This window comes from Protopterus annectens, chromosome 12.part0 (assembly GCF_019279795.1).
Source record: "Protopterus annectens isolate FY-2018-M chromosome 12.part0, PAN1.0, whole genome shotgun sequence".
Lineage (NCBI taxonomy): Eukaryota > Metazoa > Chordata > Ceratodontiformes > Protopteridae > Protopterus > Protopterus annectens.
The window spans coordinates 1120864501-1120886044 of NC_056746.1; the positions used below are offsets into that span (position 1 = coordinate 1120864501).

The 21544-nt window shown below is 41.8% G+C and overlaps 1 protein-coding gene across 5 annotated transcripts in view; it reads left to right on the forward strand.

The window, feature by feature from the left end:
- Positions 1 to 21544, forward strand: part of ELMO2 (engulfment and cell motility 2) — a 1277433-nt gene that overhangs the window by 770439 nt on the left and 485450 nt on the right. For all 5 annotated transcript variants that reach the window (XM_044090132.1, XM_044090131.1, XM_044090133.1 and 2 more), the window contains one exon: positions 9204 to 9385. In XM_044090132.1, the coding sequence (XP_043946067.1) occupies positions 9204 to 9385 (182 nt within the window). The remainder of the gene's footprint in view (positions 1 to 9203; positions 9386 to 21544) is intronic.

Consider the following 21544-nt stretch of genomic DNA (forward strand, 5'->3'; position numbering starts at 1 on the left):
TAGGCAAGATTTGTGAAAGCAAGAGAAAGAGCAAGAAATAAGAAAATGGCGTCAGGGTAAGAAAGCTAAGTGACAGGATACTGTAGTAGAGAGAAACACTTGCTGATACCGTTAGAGGGAAGTCAGAAAAGTACACTTATAGCAATTAGGATTTAGAACATGTTGAAGTACTGAGTGAAGTGTTAGATTCTTAGGATGGATTAGTTTGCTAGGTGATAACAGAAGCATATTTTTGGAACCATGTATTAACCTTAGAAGTAAATGGAGCTCTTTTATTTTGTAGCCTAGAGGTTTATGGAAGTGAGTTACACATTTCTGAAAGGTAAAGAAAGAAAGATTAATTAGTGATCTTGTTTCTCTGCTTTATACTAATAAATTATGCTTTTGGATGTAGGATCTCTGATTGGATGATGCCATCTGAATGAAATATGAGACTATGTGGGACACTAGCATTTAACAAAGCAATTTTGGGATGAAATTTAAAAAAAAAAAGAATATGAAGAAAATGTTCGTTAAACAGGGAATGCAGTGTATTCAGTTGGCACGCATTTGGGCAGACCAAAACAAAGATCACAAAATTGAACAAAAGACCACAGATTAATAAAATGTCTTAAATTTCAATGTTCTCGTCCTGCTACTTACTGTCTTCCACTTACTGCTCAAATGCAGTAAGATTTGCCTAATTAGTGTGCCTGTGTTGTCGTCTTCATTATCTTTACTGAGTTCCTCCTGTATTTCAGAAAGACATCTGTTCTCATGACCCTTTGCAACTGGCACACTGTTGCAACATGATTCACGCATTCAGATGTTTACCTCATATTGAATGATGTGAATTCAGTCCCATTCATTATATATAACTGGTTTTCTTTAGCAGGAATCTCAGATCACGAACCAGTCTGCAGATGGTACACTTTGGGTTGAGGTTTGTTTAGAAAAACAAGACTAAAAGAAACTGAACAACAATGTAAGGAATAGTTGTTGTTGTTGTTTGTCTTTCGACTTTTTCCTGGTAAGGGGTCGCCACAGCGGAACTCTGGTCCGCTAATGATTGGCAGTAGATTTTTACGAAACGCCGAGGTGCCAGCTCGATGCCCAACCTTCAACAAAGGCACGTCCATTTACGCACACATGTCTTTCGAATGCTACCTAACCGCGGGGAGGACATGCAGACTCCACACAGAAGGCACTCCCAAGCCAAGCCGAGAATCGAATGGGAGAACCTCTTGCTGTGAGGTAAAAACGCTACCGCCGTACCACTGTGATAATGTTAAATATTGTTTTATAGCTGGTGACTGTAATTACAGAGTCATATTAACCAGATAAAAATAAATGTGTGATTTTTTTTAAAGTACTAGGCAGTGAAGTAAATGTGGCAGTGATTGCTGCACAGTGTTTCTGTAAGAACAGTTCCATGTTTTCAAAGTACAGTATAGTGCTTGAATAAGCATCTCATGCACTAGAGGTTTCCAAACTGGACAGTGAGAATAATGACAAATGACATTCATTGTTGTAGTGCAGTATTTTGTGTAATTCCTACTTTTGGAAATAAAGCTATAATGGTAGACCAAGTAACAGTTTAAGAGAACATTGAATCTGCATTGGCTCAGATAATGTTCTCTGCAGACTTGGTGTAAAACCTTCTCTGAACTAATGTTGATGGGACACTTCCAAATGATTTCCCCAACAGAAGACTGAAAGCTGTTACAATGAAAATCTTGTTTTTCACAAATTTTTCAGAAATACTGTTTCTGTAGGAGGGGTAAGACTGCCATACTCCCATACAGGAGTCTTCACACCCTGTACTGCCAAAGTTGAAATAATCATCTCAGAGGTCACCACACCTCATGGCAGGGGGGAATGCAGTGACTTTGTATGAGCAAATTGCATTTTAGGACATATATTTGAATATTTGACCTTCATGTTTCCGAATGGATACTCATCCACTGAGCATGATTACTGCAGTGCAAGTCCTGCATGTAACATGCAGTAATATGTTGTTCAAACTGCCAGGTGTGGCTAGACTTAAAAATGAAAGGCTATTAAGCAAGCAATAATGCCCAACAGGGTGTGTGCTACTGTGTAAATAACACCTGCCCAGGGGTGTTATGAGACCCAATGCTGCAAGTGGAGGGCCTATACACCTCTGGCATTATTTACACAGTAACACACACTCTAGAGGGCATTATTGCACTTAGAGAATGGGCTGTCTGAAAAAATTGTTGTGTTTTACTTACTTACTTTTTTATTGCTATTTTTTTTTATATATTTTTGATCTAATGTTTCACATTTGCTGTAGCATAAATAAATAGTGTTGGTAGCATTTTACATCCAAAATATAACATGTTGAAAAATATCCATGTATTTACTTCATGTTTTGGTCCCTTACTCCTAAAATGTGTGGTTTGCTGCCAGTCACCGGGGATAGAGGTCAGTAAATAATGACATACATTTGAGTTTCAGATTTTATTTCCTTCAGAAAATTCATGCTAATACAAATCCTGTTATTGAAGCAACTTTCTAATTTTATAAGAGCAATATTTAAAATCTGTTCCTGTTTTTGAACCTTTGTTCCCATTTATTTTAGGCTTTATCTAGATTTTTTTTGAGCTAAGAGGTTGAGAGGTATGCAAACCTCTTTACTGCTGCTTCCAGCAGCTCGATATCACCCTCTCTCTCTCTCTCTCTCTCTCACACACACAGACACACACACACACATACACCTGGATGTTCATCTTGCATACAGCTGCAGTAATCACAAATGGGTTCTCTGCCGTCAGGCGGGTCCTCGGTCGGCCGAATTCCAAAGTCTAGGTCCGGCGTCGGTTGTTGTCGCTTTCTCTCCTGATGTCAGTGAGGCCGGAGTATATAAGACATAGCCGACGCCATGTTCTTCAGTCTTTTTTGCCGCGCGGTGCCCAAAGCAGAAGCAGTTCGCAAGTGCCGGTCGGCCAGCTCCTGATTTACGAAAAATTGGAAACCGAAGTCTTCATTAAAGCTAAGTACCCCATTGGGGAAACTTTTCTTGCCTCAGACCGATGTCAGAAAAAGTTAATAATTGTATTTCTTGTGGGAAGCAAATACCGCATAAGGATTTCCATTCCCTCTGCATACCTTGTTTAGGCCTAGACCACGACGTCTCGGGCTGTCGCTTTTGCGCTACTTTCAATAAACGCACTATTAAGCATCGGGCAGAGTTCGCCCAACACTTTTTTGGTAAAGCCTTTGATTATAAAATGTCGTCGGAGACTCCGACTACCGTTTTGTCCAAAAAACGCAAGGACAAGGACCGACACGCGAGGTCCACGGTCCCCACTGACACCACGCCAAATCCGGCTACACGTGGTCCGGTTCTCAGCGAGATGCCTTTGCAGTCCCTGACTACCGACGACATTCCTTTGGCGGTGTCCTCTGTACCCGAGACCGCAGGTACCTCGGCCCTTTCCCAGACTACAACCACTGAAGCCATTACGAATGTTGAGCCTCCTAATGTGGACAGGTCCACTTCCACCCATGGTGTCTTTAGACCCTCATCTTCCTTTTCTATTAAGGCCTTTACTAAATCCAAATCAGCCAGGCATCCCAAGAGGCCTGTTGCACAGGGCCCTTCTCCAGGCCCCATGCCTAAAAAACAGATGCTTAAAATGGCTGAGGATTTAATTACTCTTATCAGGGGTTCTCAGCCCCCTCCAGACAAGAGACCCAGAGTGGAGGAAGATTCTCCCTCTTCTGATCAGGGCTTCATTTTATCAGAACATTCTGATGTAGAGGAACACTCTTACTCCCCTTTTGAAGATTCGGATGCAGAGCAGTCCATTCCTTCTGTATCTCCTCCTGAGGATTTTTCCTTTGGGGAAACCTTGCACACTTTGAGGGAACACTTCCATTGGGAAGGCCAAGACTTTTCCGATTCCAAGAAAAGACTTAGGGAATTTCTTTTGTTACCTCAACACAGACCTCTGGCGATACCTCCTGTTTTGGACATACTTGATGATGTTTATTCGGAGGCTTGCCTTAACCCGGATTCCCTGCCTCCTGCACCAGTCAAACCTGATAGGTACTACAGAGTTCCTAACTCTCACCAATTTCTCTACAAAAGCCATAATACTGACCCTGAAACCATTTCTCAAGGCCCCAAGGGATTGAAGGCCTCTACTGCCAAGAATCCACTTCCTGCGAAGAGAGTCAAGATCCTTAGAAAGGTGGGGAAAAAAGGTATATACCTCGGCCACCCTAGCCATGAGGGCCTTAAATTGTCAGTTTCATATGCTTAAATATCAACAGTTCCTGTTATCACAATTAAGGAATAAAATGTCTCAACCTGAACAACCAGATTTGAAGGAGTTGCAGGATATGATGCATAGTGCAGAGCAAGTGGGTAAACACACCTTACAATGTGGCTATGATGCCCTAGAGGCCTCAAGTAGAGCTGCTGCTACAGGATCAGTCATTTGTAGACATGCCTGGCTTAGGGAACAAAGCTTGCCTGATCATGTGAAAGCTAAACTTCTAGATGCTCCTTTACAAAAGGATGTGCTGTTTGGTACTAATGCTGAGGAGATATTACGGAAAATGGAAGAAAAAGCCAAATCTATGCAAACTGTCAAAGCTTTTCTACAGGTCCAACCACCACGTTTTAGCAGAAATTGGCCTTCAAAAAACTGGTCCTTTCCAGCCACTGACAAGCCCCAAAGAGGTAGATACAGATGCACAAGGGGCAGAGGGCAATCACAAGGATCATATAGAGGCCGACAATAGCAAACTCCAGCACCAAGAGGTGGCGAAGACAGTGCACAACAATACAGGAAACAAACCCAATGACTCCCTCATTTCCATGCCAAGCAAGTCTCAGCTGGCAGCACCTTTGGGAGGAAAGCTGGCATTATTTGCAAGAAATTGGCATATTGTCACAACAGACAAATATATCCTGGACGTTATAAACAGAGGCTACAAATTTCAATTCCACACTCTTCCAAAAATGAGAGGCATGCCAAACCTGCCACACAATCAAAGGGCAGAGACACAACTACAAATTTCAAAGCTCATAGGCATGAGAGCTATTCAAGAGGTACCTACTCACGAACAAGGTCAAGGTTTTTATTCCAGACTTTTTCTGGTACCAAGGAAAGGAACCGACTGGAGACCCATTTTGGACTTATCCATCCTAAACACATTTTTACTCGTACCAAAATTCAAGATGCTCACATTACAGCAGCTTCTTCCCATGCTGGGCAAGGAGTTTTGGCTGGTAACATTGGACCTCAAGGAGGCATACCTGCATGTCCCAATCAGACAAAGCTGCAGAAGATACCTCAGATTTCTTGCAGGTTCAATCCACTATCAATTCTCTGCATTGCCCTTTGGCTTATCTACTGCGCCCAGAGTATTCACAAAATGCCTGGCATCAGTGATTGCCTACTGCAGACTTCAAGGGATACAAATTTACCCTTATTTGGATGACTGCCTGATCCAAGCGGACAGCAAGCACATACTTCTGGAACATCTGGCCTATGTAACATGGTTACTGCATTCTCTGGGATACACAATCAACAAAGAGAAATCCAGGCTAACACCATCTCAGAAAATAACTTTCCTGGGTGCCAACTTGGACACAAACACCCAGATGGCCTATCTTACGCCAGAAAAACAGGGGCAACTAACTCAGTACTTCAAAATACTAGCAAAATGTACCAGGCTTACTGCAAGGAAAATCCTGCAGGCTCTGGGCTTCATGGCATCTTGCATTCTTTTAATCCCATGTGCAAAGTTGCATATGAGGAAACTTCAATGGTACCTAAAAAACCTATGGTCTCAACACAGTCACAGTTTGGAAACAATAATACCAATAATTCCATGTTTGCAAAAGGAATTTCTATGGTGGGCCCAAGCATGTCAAGCAAACACAGGTCTCCCATTCTGCAAGCCTCAAGCAAATCAAGTCATCACAACAGACCCCTCAGATTACGCCTGGGGGGCGCACATGACAGACGGGTGCATTCAGGGCAAATGGTCTCAAAAGGAAAAGCACCTTCACATCAATCAAAAAGAAATGCTAGCAGTAATAAATGCAATTACAGCTTTCAAGGACCTCCTGCATCCAGGACAATTACTGATAAGAACAGACAACACCACAGTAATGTGGTACATAAACAAACAAGGAGGAACACATTCATACCCCTTGTGCAGACTAGCCATGACACTTTGGAACTTGGCTCTGGAATGGCAAATCGAACTTCAAGCACAGTACCTGCCAGGATTGGAAAACACGCTGGCAGACAATCTAAGCAGAAATATGACAGATCCACACGAATGGAAGTTGCATCCTCAGGTGTTTACAGAGATAATCCAAGCGTGGGGGAGGCCAGACATAGATCTTTTTGCCTCCCACAGGAATCATCAATTGGAAAAGTTTTGTTCGAGGACCTTTCATCCAAAGGCCTGGAGAGTGGACGCCCTTTCATTCAGTTGGACAGCATGGACAGTTTACGCTTTCCCACCTCTGCCTCTTCTGCCCAAGGTAGTCTTGAAAGCAAGAGCGGACAGACCGAAGATGATACTGATTGCTCCAGATTGGCCAAGGCAACACTGGTACCCGCTCTTGAGGAGCCTAACACATACTCCTCCCTAGTCCCTACCTCTAATGCCTCTTCTGCTGACTCAGCACAGCTACAAAACTCTTCACAGTCAGCTGAAAACACTCAGTCTCGCTGCATGGAAAATTCCTTAACACCACAACAGACCCTACTCTCCAAGGAGGTGCAGGATGTCATTTTGGAGGCCAGAAGGCCATCTACTAGAAAGGCTTACTCCGCAAAATAGAAACGGTTTTGCGCTTGGAATGAGAAAAAAGGCCAGGACCCTAGAAAACTGAATTTGCCTCAGGTATTACAGTATCTAGCTGAGCTGCTGAACAGTTGACTTTCATTTTCTTCCATAAAAATCCATGCCTCAGCCATTTCTGCAGAATTCAACACAGATCCACCTTTATTTTCTCACCCACTCTTACGACAGTTCCTCAGAGGGGCTAAGAATATAAGACCACCAAGGAAACAACCAATACCAGCCTGGGATCTTAATTACATTCTAGAAAAATTAACATTGCCTCCTTTTGAACCAGCTGCCTCAACAGATTTGCAATATTTGTCCTGGAAAACAGCCTTCCTTCTGGCCATCACTTCAGCTCGTAGGGTTTCGGAACTACAGGCCCTCATGGCGGTGCAGCCCTTCCTCATCTTCCATCAGGACAGGGTTTCCCTTCGTACCAACCCGTCATTTATGCCTAAAGTGGTATCCAGGGTAGCTTTAAACCAAGCCATACACTTACCTACCTTTTACCCCAATCCTCAAAACAAAGGGGAAAGGCTGCTACACTCCTTAGACATCCATAGGCAGCTACGTTATTATTTCGACAGAACAAAGTCCTTCAGGAAATCAGAACAACTTTTTGTGTCCTATGCTGTAGGGGCCCAAGGGAAGCCAGTTACCAAGCAGACAATTTCAAAGTGGATAGGCCACTGCATATGGTTTTGTTATTCATATCATGGGAAATCTGTTCCCACAGGCATCAGATCCCACGGTGCCGATTTACAGGTCACCAGCTCTCTAAGCTATATTGAAAAGGTAAATCTTCATTTTTCTTTGTGAGATTTATTTGTTTCTGTGAGATGTTTACATTTGTAAATATGGATTCTGTAGAAGATTATGCACCAAATGATACTGCCCATTGTTTTCACATTTTGTTTTAGTTCTTACAGGAACAGTACTAACCTTTTTGATGAAGTTCTGTCTGTGAAAATACCTACATTGTTTTGTAGGAACATAATATGCTAGGCAACCTTAAGACTTTAATTGTGACTTTGCTTTCCTGGAGTTGAACAAACAAATAAAAGTGCAACAATTTGTAGTGCAACAAAAGTAGCTAAGGAAGTTTGTGTAGACTCCATATGTTACTACAATACATTTTGTTGTTTGTGTTGAATTTGGTTCACTGTGGTGCATTGTGGTGTATGCAGAGATGTACGTGTACATTGTGTACACACACACACACACACACACACACATATATATATATATATATATATATATATATATATATATATGTGTGTGTGTGTGTGTGTATATCATCAGGGGAAGGAGATAAATGTATCTCACATAAGTAAACAGTTTTTGAATTGTACTTCTTGCGTGTGCAGAAATGTTTTCCCTACTGGAAAGTCCAAGAATCCAAGAAAGCTGTGAAAGATTAGAGCAAGAAGGTTGTGTGGATACGTGGAACCTTATGCCGTATGGTGTGATGCCTCTGTTTCTGCACATCTGTCACTACGTCCATATTCTGAGTTGAACCTGTGATTAGAAAAATGCTGGATCTGGGTAGGGCACACCACTGCACTACTGAGGAGCCTTTGTCCTCAGGGCATCCCATGGTCCTAAAGCAATGTTTTGACATGTGATAAAAGTGCAAGTTGACACAAAATATAGTTATCAGCACATAGTAAACTGCACTGATAGCATAACAGTTAAGGCGGGACTGATGCGAAGTTAAAAACATGGTAGATTTAAAATCCTTGGTCCTTGTACTGTCATCACTATTTCTGGTACAGACTTCTAATATAAATTGAATATGACACATAATTGTAAAATAGATAATTACACACTATAATTAGTCATAGAAAATACACTTAAGTAGCCATAATCTGGACTAAAGTGTACAAAGAATGTCAAAGGCTAGGCTTCATCTTGAGAACTGAAATGTAACTAGTAATACTGACTGCTATGCCATTTTAAACTAAAACACAGCTGCTAGGTCTTGGTGCTGATAAAAGTGTTACAGAACTGTGCAACATCTGAGTAACATGTCATGAAACTAGTAAAATATCTGCTCTGCTCCTATAACATTTTGTTTGCTGGAAGGTAGACTTAATGGTAGTGCATCATGTGACATAGGTGATTAATGACTATGTGGTTGACTGACTTTAAGCTTTGTGTTTGGCTTCATTGACCTTGGACTCTGTGTGCATCTTTTTACATTATATTACAATAGAATGCCTACTAAAAATGTGACAGTGATATAATTGTATATATAGATATATTTGGTTATTATATGTATAAAAAAAAAACAACAACAAAAAAAAACAATGAAACTGAATAATTCAAGGTAATATGAAAAACTAATTTAGTATGTTTGATTATTTTTCTCAATGCTCTAGTCAAGGGCAGCACGGCAGCTTCTGGAAAGAATCCAGACATCGAGCATGGAGGTTCGAGTGGAAGCTATGAAGGAACTTGCCAAGCTTGCTGCAGATATCACATTTGCTACTGAGTTTACGAACATGGAAGGCATTGGAATCCTTATTCGTCTGGTGGAGAATGGAAACAAGTTATTATCTCAGTACATATCACCTCTTATATATCTCAGTGTTTTAAAATGTAGTTTTCTTTCCATTCCCCTGTCCTTTTCCACTATTGGAAAACATGTTGTAAAGTGATTTATTGATGATTCATAAGCATTCACCATTTACTGGGGCAGGAGTACAGGTAGAGTTGGTTGTAAATCTGTGATAAAATGGCAGGACGTTTGTCACATAGCTGGGATGCAAGTCACTGAACGGGAATATTTTGTTATGCAATTTTCATCTTGGTCTCAACAAAATTTGCTTTTTTATTATGGGAGGCATTAGTCCATGTGTGTCTCACTAACTAAAATAATCATCTTCAGGAACATAGCAAGTCCAGAAAATTTAAATATCATTCATCACATATTCCAGTGCTGAGTGCATGGTAAACGTGAGCTAATGACCCACCCTAGATAACCTGAAGCTTGGGGGGTTCTGAGGATTTTTTTTCTGTGTTTGGGTCATTATCCATTATGGCATACTCTCCAGAGTTTGCCACCGGTTACAGTTATTCAAAAAACATATGCCCTTTTTATATACATGCTCTTAGCCAAGCAGCTTGTAACATTCTTTTGACCTGTTTCACAACTGTGAATGCTCTATGTTGCTGTATGGCTTCTCTCTACATTTTATCAGTCACGAAATAGACAGTGTATCTTGTGGTTGAGTTCACTTCCATGATGCTTAACTCCCCAAACACTGCTGGAGAAGTTCCTAAGTGTCTGCATCAGAAGTGATTCATTTTGAGTTTAAAAATTCTTTCTTCAGTTTATGACCTTGGCGTTGGTATAAGTTCAGTGGTGTAGGGGGCTTGTGGAGTTGAATATCAGGGAACCATATGTGAAGTGCTGTTGCACTGTAGTCAGTTATGGATGCTCAGTGTGCTATACTGGAGATGAAGTGTAGCTCTTAGTAACACACATTTATTTTTCTCATTGAAGCTGTTTAGCCCTGTTCTGGGATACTACATTGCATAATCTGTACTACAGGTTTTTAACTGTTGTATGCTTGTTGCTTCCTGGGACTAATACTGCATTGTGTTATCATTAGATGCATAGCCTGTTAAATATTGAGAGAGGGTAAAGTGTTAGAAGCTTCCTGTTTTCTTTTACTAATCTCACACAGTTGTCTTATTTCAGTCGGTTTTTGCTAGTCAGTTGCCATGATACAAACTTTATACTTTAAACATATATGGAAGTTATAAACAGATAGAAATAGTACGTAAGGGTGGGATATTTAGCAGAATAATGAATTTTTAAATCATTTAGTTACATGTATTTCAGCACTATTTTGTATGCCTATTTAACATCTGTAAAAAGTAATGTGAAAATGTTTTTGGGTCATTCCTACCGTCACTATCCTTACGTACTACTGACCTAATTTCCATTTACCATGGCCAGTATTGTCTTTTTTCATCTGATTCATCCTTTGGGTGACTGCATCTGATTGTGTCTGCCTTTGGTGCCCTTAGAAGCTGTGGATCCAGAGCTCTGACTCCTCCCCTACCCACAATCCTTTTCTCTCTGAAAATACCTCAGATCTCTTTTGCTACCTAATCAAGAAGGTAATGTTTTCAAGGTCTGTGATTCTTAGTGTTAAGTACCTTTTTCTTCTCTTGTGCCTTTTTTGAAGTCTGTTCTTTTACTTCCTTTACCTCCCCTATTATTTGTATCTAATCTTAAAAAAAAAAGAATATTATACATACATACATACATATATATTTATGGGTCCTGGTAACCTTATTGAATGGTTCTTTGGTCAATATCTGTTTAATCAATACAATTTGGTCAACTAAACAGATGTTCGACAGGAGTGCAAGATTGACAATCCCTGGGTAGGGGAATATATTCTTTTCCCTGGGGTTTGGACAATGCAAGAGCTAGAATATATAATTAGCAGGTGGTGTGGGTAGCACAGCCCCCATGCAGGGGTTGCAAGGGGGCTTACCTCCCCTGCAAAAAAAAAATGCCTTCTTTGTATTTTTTTTTAAGTTTTGCATGCGCCAAGGTTAAATCTTGATGCATGCCTAGTAAGGTGTTGACGTGTATAATGTAGTTCAATTTGTTTTGACAGTATACACATCGACATACATGGCATTCAATCAATTTAAATAATTCCATGTTATATATAGATCATTTGCTAGTTAGTACTTCTGTGTTTGTTTTTTCACAATAACTTGCCCATGTATGTAGCAGACAAGGTTCAAGAGTTGAAGAAGTGCAGCATAAAATTCCTTTTCAGGACCTCTTTGTGTATATTACCTGGGGGCAACCCATCTAGACAAAGAGCATGAGGCTTGCACTTTTTTCAGTTCCAGGGCCATTCAGGGCTGTAGAGACAAACTTGTTTTAAAGGGTTTGATCCCTCAGTCAGGACAATCCTCTCAGGACTAAACATCTTCTGCTATTACTTCTGCATCTCCATCTAAGATGGTGGAGAAATCTAAACAAATAGATAAATTCAGGGAAAAAGAGAAGGAAAAAGATAAATTATCTGAGAAGAGCTCAGATAAGTCTAGAAAATAGTCTCTAGTCCCACCAGAACCCTTGAATGTGGCAGCAAAGATGTCTCAACTATTGGCTCCCACTCCCCATCAGATCTGATCACTGATACCTCCTCTTCATTTTTACCTGGAGCTGGTGAATCCTTGGCTCAATTCTCCTTTTCTTCAGGAGAGCCAGGCATCCAGATCACTATCTGTGGTTTCTTCCTGTAGTTCCGATTGATCCGTTCAGTTTTCAAGGAACCTTACCAAAGCAGATGTTGGCAGGGTGATGTGATAATTTTTTTGGATGCAAATCCAACAAGGGGTTCTCCTGGCTCTGTTCACACAGGATGTTCCAAGAATGGCTCCACCAACACCTCCACTCATTTTTCTCATTCTGGTCAGTCCTTCAGGATCTAAGCCTCCTAGGAGCATCCATGTTGGAGCCAACAGTCCTATCGATGTCTACTCCGACCATGTCCATTATTCTTTCAAGTGTTGGATTGGGAAGAGTATCTGAGCAGAAGCATTGATGCTGGAAGGCTAGGTACTGATTTGGTTCATAAGTGTTTGGGACCATCTCTTTCATTTGACACCTCTGCAATAGATAGCTCAGCCCATATGTCAACTTCAATTCCAGGGCAATTCAGGTCAGGGGAGGCTCTTCCGTCACCTCACCATGATGTTGTGGGAATTTCTTTGGGCCTGATCTCTGCCTTGGCATCCGAGAATGTCAGAAGGGTTCTTGCTAGACCAAGAGAATAGGTGCTTTTTATATGCTCAGCTCTATCCAAACCTCTTCTGGACATTGTGTTTGACTTGGCACATCCACGTTGACAGGGACAGTCAGCCCCTTTTAGCATTGGGGCTGCTCACCATGTGAACTCCCTGTCTGATTCTGATCCACCTCTAAAAGTACAGTTGATGCAGGGTCCTATGAAACAGACATATAAGAAGAGACATTTAGATTCCTAGTCTTGGTCTAGTCTTGGATGTTGGGGTGAGTTCTCAAGATCCCCCTCTGGAAGACATCACCTTTGGTAGTATTTTGGAAATGACGAAGCAGCGAGAGGGTTGATCCACTGATTTGTCCACACCTGAAGAATTTGTGTTCCTCAAGGCTTTTGGAGCTGGCTCTTCTAACTCGGGGATGGTATCACCTGCTGATTCAGTCATAGACCTGGTAGCTCAGTGGGCTACCAGGTCTGTGACTGGTAGCTCAGTGGGCTTGGAAGGATCCTGACATGGCTGAGCCAATCCCTAAGAAACCAGACAAGGTTTTGGTTGCACAAACACACTGAAGCAAGCGTCACCAATAGATGCCATGGTTGTGGTGGCAGCCAGTAAAAATGAACTTTCTAAAGAGAGCACTTTTCTCCATCCTCTTAACAGGGAATCTAGAGCACTGGACAGATTTAGGAAATGGATGTATTCTTTAGTGACATTCACATTTAGAGCAATGAAATACCTGTCCCACATGACATATTTCCGGAGGGACTTGATAAAGAAACTCATCAGGTCACTCTTAGGTAGCCTACTGACAGACATCCAGAAAAAATTGAGTCCCAGCTGTCTAAGTTACAATCGATGTCTAATGTATCCCTGCAGCTGTTTTCCAATACAGCTGATGACATGACTAGAATAGCAGGTACCTGCATAGCTATCTGCCGACATGCCTGAATATGATTGATTTTGCAGAAGGCTTCAAGGCATCCTTCCTTATGCTGTTTGATGGGTCCACACTGTTTGGGCAAAGGTTAAGAAAACACTCACCAGGAGTAAGCAGGATTGTAAGACCCTTTCTGCCATTGGAATCTACTTCTTCACCTGTCAGAGAACCATTTATAGAAATCATAGAGGTGGCAAGGAGATGTGGTTAAGGTAGTCTCAAGGGTTCAACCAGGATGCTCTTGCACACAGGTCCTCCTGAGGCGGAAAGGGGAACAATTTCAATGGATGTCACTTTAGAGGCAGAGGCAGACTGCAGTATGAAGGGTTTTGCAGTCCGTTTCCTGTGAAATCCTCCCAGCGCTCTTGAAAGATTTCCCAGCTACTGCACTCTGGTGGAAGTCGGGGGTGTTTATCCCTGCACCCTCAAGCCTGGCAGACCATCACATCAGACACTTTTGTGTTACAGATAGTCATCAGAGGCTGTATAATTCCTTATGTTTCCCCTCCCTTAAAGAAAAGAAGGATTACCACAGGACCACCCCATCAGATGGAATCTGCAACAGCAGAAGTCTTAAAGGTATTAGAAAAAGAAGTCATCTATTAGGCCCCCTGATCAGTTAGAATCCAGAGTGTATTCCAGGTTAATTTTAGTTCTAAAAAGAAAAGGGACCTATGGCCAACTTTGGATGTCATTCATCTCAATCAGTTTATAAAACAGACAAAAGTTGAAGATGGTCATGGTTCAGCCCACTCTACCTCTTTTGAGGAAGGATGATTGGATGTGCTGGAGAGAACAGCTGGCATAATGGTTAAGGTCTTCCCTTTCCATGCACAAGGTACATGGTTTGATCCTGACCTTTTGCCAATACCTGTTTGGAGTTTGCATGTTTTCCCTGTGTCTCTGTGGGTTTCTTCCACCTCCAAAAAACATTCTGAGTGTTTCAATCTCAAGCTCACCAATGAATGGAGCTGTGGGCAGCAACACGGACTCTACCTGGTGCCATGTAGGGAAAAGAGTTGTATAGACCAACCGCTTTGGGCATCTACTGTGATGTGGAGTATTCTCAAGACAGGCGAACATGGATTATAGACTGAGTGCCACGGCAGGGCTAGCCACTCAACAGTGTAAAATATGGCTGTAGGTGATTCAGTAATGTTGACTAATGTCGCCAAAATGGGGATGGGTAGTTACAGGTAATAACTGGGTTGAGGACCTGGCCTACTCTGACCTATGCCATGGACCCATGCTAATGGTAGGAGGGGTGTATATGCCTGCCATAAAGCCCAGCAGCCCTGCATCAATAAGCTACTGGCCAGTTGGTGTCCAGTTGCCCAGCATGGGTTACCTGGGATAACTCTATTGACTGAGAGCTCGTTGTAAAACCAATCAACCTGCCAAACATAGGTTCATAGGTGTGTACTAGGCTAATGGCCCTGGAGCCTATATAAGCCTAGCCCAAGAAGATTCCCTGGCATCATGCCGCCCAATTGAACTAAGAATTGGTAGACTCAGTGTATGTTCACTGACAGGAGGGAGATTTGAAGTGGAGGACATGATGGTATGGAGGAGGCTGAACATCCTATGCATCTAAGATCTGAAATAGAAGGGCTGTGCAGCAAAGCCAAAATGGTGAGGGATGTCATCTGAATTAGTGACAGACTTATGGTACTCGGACTCCAGTGTAAGGATAATTTGGTATTCATAATCTCAGCCTATGCCCCACAGCAGGTTGTGATAGTGAAGAAAAAACTGCATCCATACAGCTGTTGCAGGACCTACTAGGTAAAGCAGGACAATATGAATTGGTATTGCACATATCGGGACAGACAGAACAGGACAGGATATGAGGACTGCCTGGTTCCACATGGGTGGGGCAACAAGAATAAAGAAGGAGAGGCCATTCTACACTTCTGTCTGGCAAATGGCTTGATAGTAGCCAATGCATGGTTCAGAAAAAGAGACAGTCACAATATCACATACAAGAGCAGCCAACATGCAACTCAGGTAGACTTCATTCTAGTAAGCAAAGGGCACGGGGTAGATTGCAAAGTCATTCCCAGTGAAACAGTCGGCCCACAGCATAAATCACTTGTTGCCACAATTAGGTGCAAGCAGTGGTCAGAGAAGGCTCTAAGGTCAACAGAGACCAGGCTGAAGACCTGGAAGTTGACTGGAGAGAAAGTACAACAGTTCAAGGAGTTACTCAGGGCTCTAGCACCGCAAGAAGGGGAGGAAATTGGTGGAGTTGAAGAAGAATGGCAGCACCTCAAAACAGCATGTGAGGACTACAGAACAGATATGTGGCCGAGGCAGGTATGGATATAAGGTCCATAAGGAAAGCTGGTGGTGGAATGCATAAGTCCAGAAGTCATCAAAAGAAAGAAGGAGTGCAGGAAAAAGTGGGAGATAGAGAAAATTGACCAGGCTAGGAAAGAATATTGGTTGGCTAACAAAGAAGCTAAGAAAGGAGATGTACATAGCAAAAAACAAGGCATCAGAAGCACACTACCAGCTTCTGCAAAGTGAGTCAGTACATTGTACAAAGGGGTCCACCTGAAAACATGGAAAGCTCACAATGTCATATCCACATCGTCAAGATGAAAGCATCGAAACCTTACTTCAGCGAATGACCGGATCATTGAATGCATTCCCACAGTAAGTAACCTGTTGGCCAACAAAGTCAACTTTGCCATTTTCCTGACTGTAGTGCGATCTCAGAGTTGGTATATTTAGTTAGGGGGTGTGGGGGAAGAGCCTCCCACCATTTAGGTTGGAGATGGTATGGTTTTGTTTTCATTAGTTGTGGTATGAGTGGTTACTTACCGTGGGAATGCTTTTGATGATCTGGTCGTTCGCTGAAGTGACGTTTTACTGATTTTGTCTTGACAATTTGGGATTCGATATTGTGGGATTTGGAAGTTATGAAGTAGACCCAGCACAAAGAAACTATATCAGGTTGCAAGGCAAAGACAGAATGATAAAGAAGATAGTTAGACACCCTTCATAAGGGATGTCAGCAACAACCTGCTGACCAGCACACAGGACATCAGAAGCAGATGGAAGAAGTGCATCCATCAGCTTCTAAATGAAGAAAACTCCACAGAAGCTGCAGACACAGCCTACAATGAGAGAAGAAGAGGAGTCCCTCCTAGAAGAAGTAAGAATTGCTCTATGGAAAATGAAGTCAGGGAAAGCAGCAGGCTCAGATGAGGTCACAGCAGATATGATTAAGATGCTAGGTGAGATAAGGGATAAATGATTCCTAAGGTTACTCATAGCAGTGTGGAGAGAAAGGCATATCCCAGATGACTGGAGAATAAGCATACTTGTGCCAGTGTACAAGAACAAAGGGGACATCCACAACTGTGGGCAGTGCAGCGATATCAAACTCCTGTCACATTGCATGAAGTTATGGAGAGAGTGACTGGTAAATGGATATGCAGAGTATTAGAAAGTAAGGTTGGAGATGAGCAGTTTAAATTCAGATCAGGATGGAGCCCGATGTTTGTAGTGAGACAGATAGTTGAGAAGAAGCTAGAGATGAGGAAAGAGTCCATCCGGGCATTCCTAGACTTGGAGAAAGCATATGACAAGGTTCCAAGAAAACTGATTTGGGCAGTGCTGTAGTAGTTTGAAGTCCCAGAAACATTATTGGGATTAGTGCAGTCTATGTACAAGGACCCAGTGACTCAAATACGAACAGTGTTCGGTTTCACAGAGGGCTTCCATGTGGGAGTAAGTGTACATCAAGTTTCAGCTCTGAGCCCATTGCTGTTCATACTTGTGATGTACAACATTAGCAAACAGGTTTGGGGTTATAGATCAACAAAGTTGCTGTATGCAGATGATGTGGCATTACAGGCTGACTCTGAGCAAGAACTTCAGCAAAGGATATGGGAATGGAATGTAAAATTGAAGGAACATGGGATGAAACTAAGTACAGATAAGACAGTGGAAATGGCAGCAAAGTGGAGAAATCAGAAGAAGCAGAGAATTGAGATAGAAGGGAAGATAGTGGAACAGGTAAATAGCTTCAAGTATCTAGGAGGGGTAGTTGAGAAGAAGGGAAGTCTGAATGAAGAGGTCAAGGCTAGAATCAGAGGGGCTGCAGCCATCTAGTATAGAGTGTCTGGTGTAGTGCATGACAGAAGAATGCTAGAGAAATTGAAAAGTAGCCAGTTCTACTGTATTGGTACAGAAACCTGGGCAGTAAAGGCAAAGCAGATGAGGAAGCTAGATGTGATGGAAATGAAATGCCTGAGACAGGCAGTAGGATGCACACTGTGGGGACAGATGAAGAAATGAGGACATAAAAGCAGAAGGCAAAGTAGCTCCAATTGCAGAAATGATCAAAGAGAACAAATTATGTTGTTTTGGGCAAATGTGCAGAAAAGTGGAAGATAATCTGGTGAAAATAATATAAGATAGACAGGAAGAAGGTAAGAGGTGGATGGACTGTGTGAGAGAAGATCTGCAACAGTCAGGAATGAGTGCCGAAGAAGGCAAGAGTGTAGCATTGAATCGAGAGAAATGGTGACAGTTAACATGATACCCTGATCCCAATAGAAAAAATGGGAAAAAGTGGGTTGATGATGATGGTGATGAAGATGAGTGGATGAATTTGCTGTATAGATCTCTAGGATGCCTACTACTCCATCAAGATTTCAAGGTAATTAAAGAGTTTTCTCCATTTACAGCTGGGAGCCAATAATTTCCAATTCAGGGCACTGCCCTTTGGTCTGTTCACCAAGTGCATGGCAGAAGTCACAGCACATCTCAGACTGCTAGATGTTCCCATACTTAGATGATTGGCTCTTCGTCACACCAACAAGGGATCTCCTACTCCAGCAATGGAACTTTTTGCTCCAGTTTCTCCAAGATTTGGGGATGATAGTCAACCAGTCCAAAAGCAAATTGATACCTGCACAACAAAAGAGTTCATTAGATGCTACTAGAACACAAGCAACCAGTTAGCCACTCTCCCATATTCCAGGATTGTATCTGTATGGCAAACAACCGTGCAAATTTTTCAATACCCCTTGCCACCTGCAAGACTTATCATTTGATTGCTAGTTCAGATGGCTTTGACAATAATGTTAGTTTCTGTAGCCAGATACTAAATGAGAATTCTTCAGTGGAGCCTTTTGTTGTAATAGTCCCTGTCCTTCCATCCTCTTCATGTGTGGATTCGTCTAATGTCCATGTACAAGTGTCACATCACATGGTGGTTGACCTCTGTAGTGCTCCTAGAAGGTCGCCAATTTCCCCACTTCCCCTCATGGCCATAGTAATCACAGATGCTTCCCCTCTGCAGTGGGGTGAAGACATTTTGAAGGGAAGATGGTTTATGGTTCATGGTCAAACACAGATGCCATTCTACACATCAATATCCTGGAGATGAGGGCATCTCCCCAGGAGTGTGATCTCCATCCAGACAAGTGCAGCAGTTAGTTTGCCCTAATGCCTTCACAGGGAAAGTCACTGAGAGATGTTCTAGTACGCAGTTGGTCTCTGGGTCTCCACAATTGGTCCCTGGTTCTTCTGTATGCCTTCCCCACTGTTCCTCTGATAACAAGGTTTGCTCAGAAAGCAAGAAGATGCAAAGCTAAAGTAGTCATCATTGCTCCTTTCTGGCCCCATCAAGTTTGGTTCCCCTTCCTCTTGCCTCATCTACTGCATCCTTTCTGGATGCTGGACAACTGTCCAGACTTTCTGACTCAGACCCAGAGACACTGAAACTAACTGCATGGTTCCTCCAATTTTATTAGTGGTTAGAGATGCCAGGCTTTCCATTCAAGTGGTTCATATTTTGTTAGCCTTTCAAAAGAATCAGAAAAGTTTACCTTAGCAAATAGAAGAGATGTTGTATATGATTTTTCATAAGGTTAGGGTTTCTTTGAGAATGATTCCTCTGTTCATCCCAAAAGTGGCATCTGAAATGAACATTAATCAAACCATTAGTTTACCAGTATTTTTCCCACAATTTTCGAACAAAGGAGAATATACTCTGCATCTATTAGATGTCCACAGATATCTTAGCTTTTATCTTCATAGGACAAAAGATTTCAGAAAATCTGATCATGTATCTGTAACCTTTTCTAATGCCACACTCGAGTCATACTATGGTCCACAGTTCACACATTCATTTCCGATTATAAGCTGGATGTAAAGTCACAATTACATACATCTTTCAGCTTCACCTTTCTCAGGAATATAATTCATTGATATCTTCCAGGTTTATGGCAGCTAGGGAATCTGTCCCAAAGGTTGAATCAGATGAAAAGAGACAGCATCGGATATAAGAGTTATGTACTCAGTAATATATCTGTGTTGTCTTCATTTTTGACTGGTTCAACATCACTCCCTCCTTCATCCTTTCAATTTTTTTTCCCTTGTTGCTGCCTTTTGATTGAATGGACATAACCAGGAACCTAGTCATTGCACAACCTCAACTGATTGTTTATCCAGGTTATATTCTGATATAAAATTCAGATGCAATATTGTATGAGATAAGAGACTTTGTTGGCAGATAAGTAGGCAAACTCAGTCTGAGGTATTTGGAGGAAGAGAGGGTTTATGGGTGGTGAGGAGTCAAAATCTAGGTCAGATCCATTGAAATCTGATAACCCAAAGGTTGAACCAGACAAAAAGACAACGTGGATCTATGATGAGTACATAACTTTCATTTTACTGTCTTTGTGACTCTGTCTCTTTCCTGAGAACAAAAACTGGGTGGTGGCAGTTGTACTGTATGTGAGAAGTTCCCTCTCAATTCAATCCATATAAGGGAATACCCCACTGCACCCCTGTCTTAACTGTAAGGTCCCCAGACCTTGGGGTAAATTATAATATAGTGTGGTTGAAAGTTCTGTTTGGTTAGTTAATTCTGACTCAAAAATCTTTCTGGAACTCACATCTAGTGGACTGAATTAATGCCTTAATGTGGTTTAATGATGATTATGTTCTTAATATTTCTACATGGCAAGTGGTGCATAAAATGTCACATAGCATTTTTCTCCATTACTGAATGCTTTCATCTTCTGTTAAACAAAACTTTAAAATTTTGTGTTTTCCGTATGCTGATGCCACAGAATATAAAAGCATAAATTCTAACCTCAGTGACATCCAATGTGGGGAAAGTATAAGTTGCGTCAGTAGACGTGGCACCACCACACGTGCGCAGAGATGTATTTATTAAAGTCTATGAGTACACCTCACTCTTTCCTGAGGTTTTATCACTGAGAGACATACTGAATTTATTTGAGACATACTTCAATAAAAAGTTTATAAAGCTTAATATTAATAGGTTTACCAGGTTTACCAGGCTTGTTATGACTTGCGGTGGTGGTGCTGCGGTAGCGTTATCGCCTCACAGTAAGACGCTGTCCGGTTCGATTCTCAGCTAGAGCGTCTTCTGCATGGAGACATGCGTGAAGGGGTATACCTTCATTGAAGGTTGTGCATCAGGGCTGGTAACTCAGCATGTAAAAATCAACTACCAATCATTAGCGGACTGGAGTACCGCTGTGGCAACCTCTAACCGGGAAAAGCCAAAAGAAACAACAACCAGGCTTGTTATTAAAGTATGGTCCACAAACATAAGGACTGAAATGAAGGAAGACTTCATTGGGACACATAACTTACCAGATGCTGGGATGCACATGTGACCATCAGCAAATCCCTTTAAAAGATAATCTGCAGGAGAAAGTAGAATGTAGTTCATCCAAGGCCAGTGTTCTTGGTGGAAGCAGGCTATAGGCGGTGCTGGCAAAGGCTACAACACTGGTAGTAGCCAGTCTGTCAGTCTGTAACCATGATTTGTAGAGGAATTTGTATGCTTCTTCTCATGCTGAATTAAGAAACAAACTAAAATCATAAGATTCAATGCTCATGAGTCATGTATTAGAGCTATTGAAAACATTGCATTTTGTACTGTTTATGTTGTAATTAACTTTAACTTGCTTTTGTGATTACAAGAAGCTTGGGTTTAACTATTGG